Consider the following 5,013-nt stretch of genomic DNA (forward strand, 5'->3'; position numbering starts at 1 on the left):
AAAAGAGGGGGGGGGGGGGGGGGCTGGAAGTCAGAGGGGAAGGAAACACAGAATTGCTGCCCAGTCTGAAGAATGTATTTTGGAACTTTTTAAAGTTAAGACAACTGCCAGATCAAAGCTTTTCTGCAGTTTCCTGGATAAGTCATCAAAAATAAGTAAAAAAAGAGTGCAGACTGTCGAATGATGCTGACTAGGCGGTACAGATTTACAGTAAAAAGGGAGAAAAATGTTTCAAATAACATTAATGGGAAGTTGCTCTAACCTGATGAGTGAAGCTTTTCTGTGCTTTATCCTCAAGTCTGACTAATGGGAATCTATTCTAGCATGCCCTTTGTGGATGTCTTTTGGATTTTTGTTGACCCCAAAATCTCTTTTATGGCCTCCCCCCCCCCGGAAAAAAAAAAGCAAAAGTCAACACAAAAAAAAAACTGTCTCTGGAGAAGACTATAAAAAGATGCTTAAGAAGCAACACAGCACTTGACAGAAACATCGGCTTTTTGATAAATTGATTTAAGATGAGGTGTGTTTTTTCACTGCTATTTACCCCTCCCTTCTGAACTACAAAACACATCCAGCTCTGAAGGCAATCATCAACCTTGAAATTAAAATTTGAGAATAAATTTGGCCAAGTGCTCACTGCCATTGCTTCATTCCATAGCGTCCTGTGCTGGTGAGAGGATCCTGATGTTTATTCAAGGAAGGCGGTGAACAATGACTGTTTCCTTAGTCTGGCTAAATGTGAAACAATTGAGTCTGCTCACTTGCCTTTATCAATATGTTATCTACTAAATTGCCCAAACTTCCTCTATTAAGATTATTGGGGCCCCATCTCCTCCCTTGCTATGTTGCCAAACAGGTTTTGCGTTCAGGACTTCTCCTGCCTCTCTCAATGTTGGTAGCTGGTTTTCTAAACCTGTTCGCAGGCCAACTTGAAAATACAAATGACACGTGCTCTTTTAAGGTTAAAATATTTCATAGCTAATCTCTCTTTGGACCATCAGCATGGCAATCTCTATTTTAACAGGCTCTGGAAAGATTTACTCTTGGCAAGGTTGGCAGTATCATCATTTGCTGGTAAGCAGCCTGGAACATTCATTTCTTGAAGAAAACAGAGGGTACCAAAACAGAAGTGTTTGTTCTTTCTGTACAGTCGCAAGAAGATTGTCCTTCCCCTGCTCTTAGTGTGGAGAGATTTGCTTTACCAGTGCATTGTCGCAACATTTTACATCTCAAAAATTATTTTTGTGTGTTCACGTAATGGTCTTCATAACCCCGAAGTTATTAATCACTTTGAAATAGGTTTCAAAGTTACGTGAATCAGCCAGCTATAATTAACACTTTCTGCTTGTCTTGAGCATGGTAAGATAAGGAAAGAGTCTGTATCTGCTCATCCTGTCTTAAAGAAGGAAATTATGCTGGAGACAGTCTTATCAAGAAGAATCTTTCTCAATGAAGTGACTGAACACAACTTTAGTCTTTTTGTTTGGGTGACACAGCAGGGATATCTATGGATGTCCCTACAACTGGGCTGGGCTGTTGCAACAGCTTTGCAGTAAACACAGTAATTAACTATATCCAACTGTTGGCACCAGCACAATAATTTATTCTGCTGTCTTTGGGTACTAAAACATTACATCCAGGCCACCGCTAACTTGTTCCAATTAATTGTACAGGGTGAGCAATGACCAACAGCAGTGCTCTGTCACACAGCTCTGCTGCTTCTCATGTTGGGTTGTGAGATACGTTAGGTAAAACTTCCAGGATTGCTTTTACGGTCATTGCTGACCTTTAATTCACCAGCGCTGTCTTCAGATTCTTGACAGACCTTGCAAGGGACGCCCATCCGAGCGCTGTAATCATGATTCATCCATTTGCATGTAATACGCATGGTAGTCATGCAGGTGACTAAATTTGGCTCTGTAGTTTTGAAGAGCTTTGCAGGCTCTAGCAGAGCTACAGGCAGAGCAAAAATTCAAGCAATTCTCCAGGAAATCACCCCAATGATCTTTGCTTAAATGGTACCTCATCAGGGCTTGGTTAGCAAGCCCTGGGGAGGGGATACCAGGAGATGTGATGAAGCTTTGAGATGACAGAGGCCACCTTCCTAAAGACTTTCTTTCCACTTAGCACAAGGGTCTGCTTCCCTCTGTGTCTGTCCGTTTACCGCTCCTGACAGCTCCTGGCAGATCTCAGCTCCCCGCACTACACCAAAGACTTGAAAAAGAAAGGAGCATCAGTAAGATCTCTTTACACCACAAAAAGCTCATTCCTATTAACAAAAGATGGTCAGGAAATGGCTGTGATACCACGAGCTAGAACAAATAGAAGAATTCCTACTCCCAGAACACTGTTGATGTTGGTGGCACATGAGAAGAAGCAGTTTCTGATTTCTACTTCGCCCTCGTCTCTTGATTGAGTCCTCTTACTAGACCATTGAAGAGGAGGAAAGAGCAGCCGGTCTATAACGGGCTCTGTTGTTGCAGGAGATCTGTGCTGGGTGTTTGGAGGACTGAAGGGAACTTTTTACCTGAGGCAGATATTACTATATTACACGCCTTTTGTGGGAGGTATTAGCTGTATTTCTCCCTACAGCTGAGTGACCAAGGGAGAAAGTTTAGATGATGGAGTCTGAGATGGAGAAATTTCTCTCCAACTCTTGTGGACAACTGGAAACAAAGCTGCCTGTAGATTTTTGAACCTTAATCCTATTGTACTCCCCACACCTACCAGTTATTTTAAAACGCTGAGGTTTCCAAGTTAATGCCTCTCATATGCGATCATTTCTCCTTTTCATGAAAGAATAGTGGCTATGTAGTCTTGATATTGAGCAGTAGCAGTAGAGAGGTTAATAGCTGTGTGATCATCTCTGCAGGTTGTCTTTTGAAAGACACCATCAGGCAGGTTCCCAGGTGACACCAAGAAAAGCCTTCTTCAAGGACAGCGGGGAGGCCAGAGTGGGAGGCATCTCGCACATTTAGCTGCATGGGTCCCACCCCAGCTTGAGCAGAGGGGTATCTGAAATACTGCACAGGCAGTCCCACGAGGTACATGCCTTACAATGTGCATGCCAAAATAAAACACTGCTTTGGATTAAAACCTTCTTATAATGCCTGTATAATAGGAATGAAACACGTTGGGCAGTAAATGGAAGTCTACGGTGGTTGCTTTAAACCTATGAGCGTTAGCAGACACAATCATAGTTGCACAATACTTTTAAATTTGAGCTTTCTGAAAGGCTGCTGTAGCCAATCGTACTTGATTATACCCCATAAAATCTCCATTTGGTGGGAAGATGAGCGCACTAGTACAAATGGGCCAACCTCCTGCTTATCCTCAATGGCAGCTTCGTACCTTGCTCCCCACAAGTAGGTGGACGCAGCTCGAGATGCACCCAGGACCCCAGGCAATGCAGCTGGGGCCGCTAGAAGCAGCCCACATCCATACTGGGTTGACTGGAAGTTACTCTGAACAGTTTATAAGCCTCGTGTGGCTTTGAGACCGCAATTTGGCTGCTTCTGGTGTTGGAAATCAAGATTCATGGAATAAAATTGTGCTCCTGCCTTAGAGACTGAGGCTTAGTCTGTTCTGGTAGCTCTTTATAGCTGCGCAGGGCACAGTTTGCAGACCATTAATTATCTCTTTGCTCTTCTATCTGTAGTCAAGGAAGGTTTAATCAAACTCATAAATTTTGGTCTGGGCAGCCTAGCAGGTTAGATGTTGGGATTACACAATAAGGATTTTTTTCTCATGAGAAAAAAAATGACTCTATTTTAAATTGCAAAGAAATCTGATGTTCATTCCCAGATTTTCTTCCTGAGCTGTATGTACTCTTATAAATCCCAAAGAATGTTCCCTTCCAGAAGTTTCTGCTCCATCTAGCATTCAGTGTACTGGTATGCAGCTCTTGGAAATGCCACTTTCCTTTCTGGAGCAGTGTCACAGACACCGTGATTGTATTAAAAGGCTTTGGCTGATCCTAAGGTACCTGAAGGTCATGTGGTCTGAGGAAAAGTTTCCTCTGGTTTTACGTAAGTCTTAATTTGTGCATATGGTACTTTGAACGAGCACCTTTTTTTATTATTTATACATTTTAATAAATTTTAGGTATTTATTGTCGATACCTATATGTTTGGTTATCTAAATCTATGTGTACATATATATAACATAGATGGTATATTTAGTATTCTAACCGCTTTGAAACCCATGACGATGTTCCTGCTTCCTGGTTTTCTACTGCAGATGCTTCTCGCTTAGTGTTTGCACTGCTTATATGGCACCTGCCTTGCTCAAACCCTTGGAGCGGGTGAAATGCTCCCTAAACAGGTCCTGAAGGGACTTCAGCAACCCTAGAAGCTGTAGGGAAGTGTTGCTCCTATTCTGTGTCACCTACTGAGGTGGCTGAACAGCTCTCACTTTCTGTCCTGATCAAAGTATATCATTTTCTGCTAAAGGCTACCTCAGTCTTTTATATGTGGCCGACACATTCCTTCACTATGAGTGGGGAGTGAAGAGAAGATGCCCTTCTTGCGTGTAGTGGTTTTGTCTTTTTGATACCAGATTTCAGATAACAGGTTTGGGTCATCTCCTTGGGTCATCCCAAGAAACAAAATCTGCTGCCTGGACACTGGTCCTTCCTGGAGTGAGGAGCGCTGAACCAGGTCAAGCATTCGGCAGTTGGTTAGATTTCTTCTCAGATTTGAGTTTGAAGTAAAATACTGTGTCGTTTGTATTGACAGATGTATGCTAAGCAAAGGGTCAGCATAGAAATATATTTCTGGAGGAAAAGTGCTAATAAGCTCACCTGTGCAGTCTACATTTGCTGCATAAAATGTTTTCCTCATCACCGAAAGCATCTTGTACTCCTTCACAGCTTGCTTCCAATAAGGTACATTTCATATAACATTTATCTTGTTGCTCTGCATTGGCTGGTAGAAGTGCAAAAGTATTTTCTGGGTGGTTGACTTCTATTTTCCAAATACCAATCCAGAACACCCCACCCTGCACAAACCTTTT

General features: G+C 42.4%; 1 protein-coding gene across 1 annotated transcript in view; it reads left to right on the plus strand.

The window, feature by feature from the left end:
- The window catches only part of NET1 (neuroepithelial cell transforming 1), a 31,226-nt gene that overhangs the window by 432 nt on the left and 25,781 nt on the right, over window positions 1-5,013 (plus strand). Inside the window, exon 2 of the mRNA XM_009883024.1 lies at window positions 2,177-2,236. Within this exon, the coding sequence (XP_009881326.1) occupies window positions 2,177-2,236 (60 nt within the window). The remainder of the gene's footprint in view (window positions 1-2,176; window positions 2,237-5,013) is intronic.

This window comes from Charadrius vociferus, unplaced genomic scaffold, assembly GCF_000708025.1.
Source record: "Charadrius vociferus isolate BGI_N301 unplaced genomic scaffold, ASM70802v2 scaffold32, whole genome shotgun sequence".
Lineage (NCBI taxonomy): Eukaryota > Metazoa > Chordata > Aves > Charadriiformes > Charadriidae > Charadrius > Charadrius vociferus.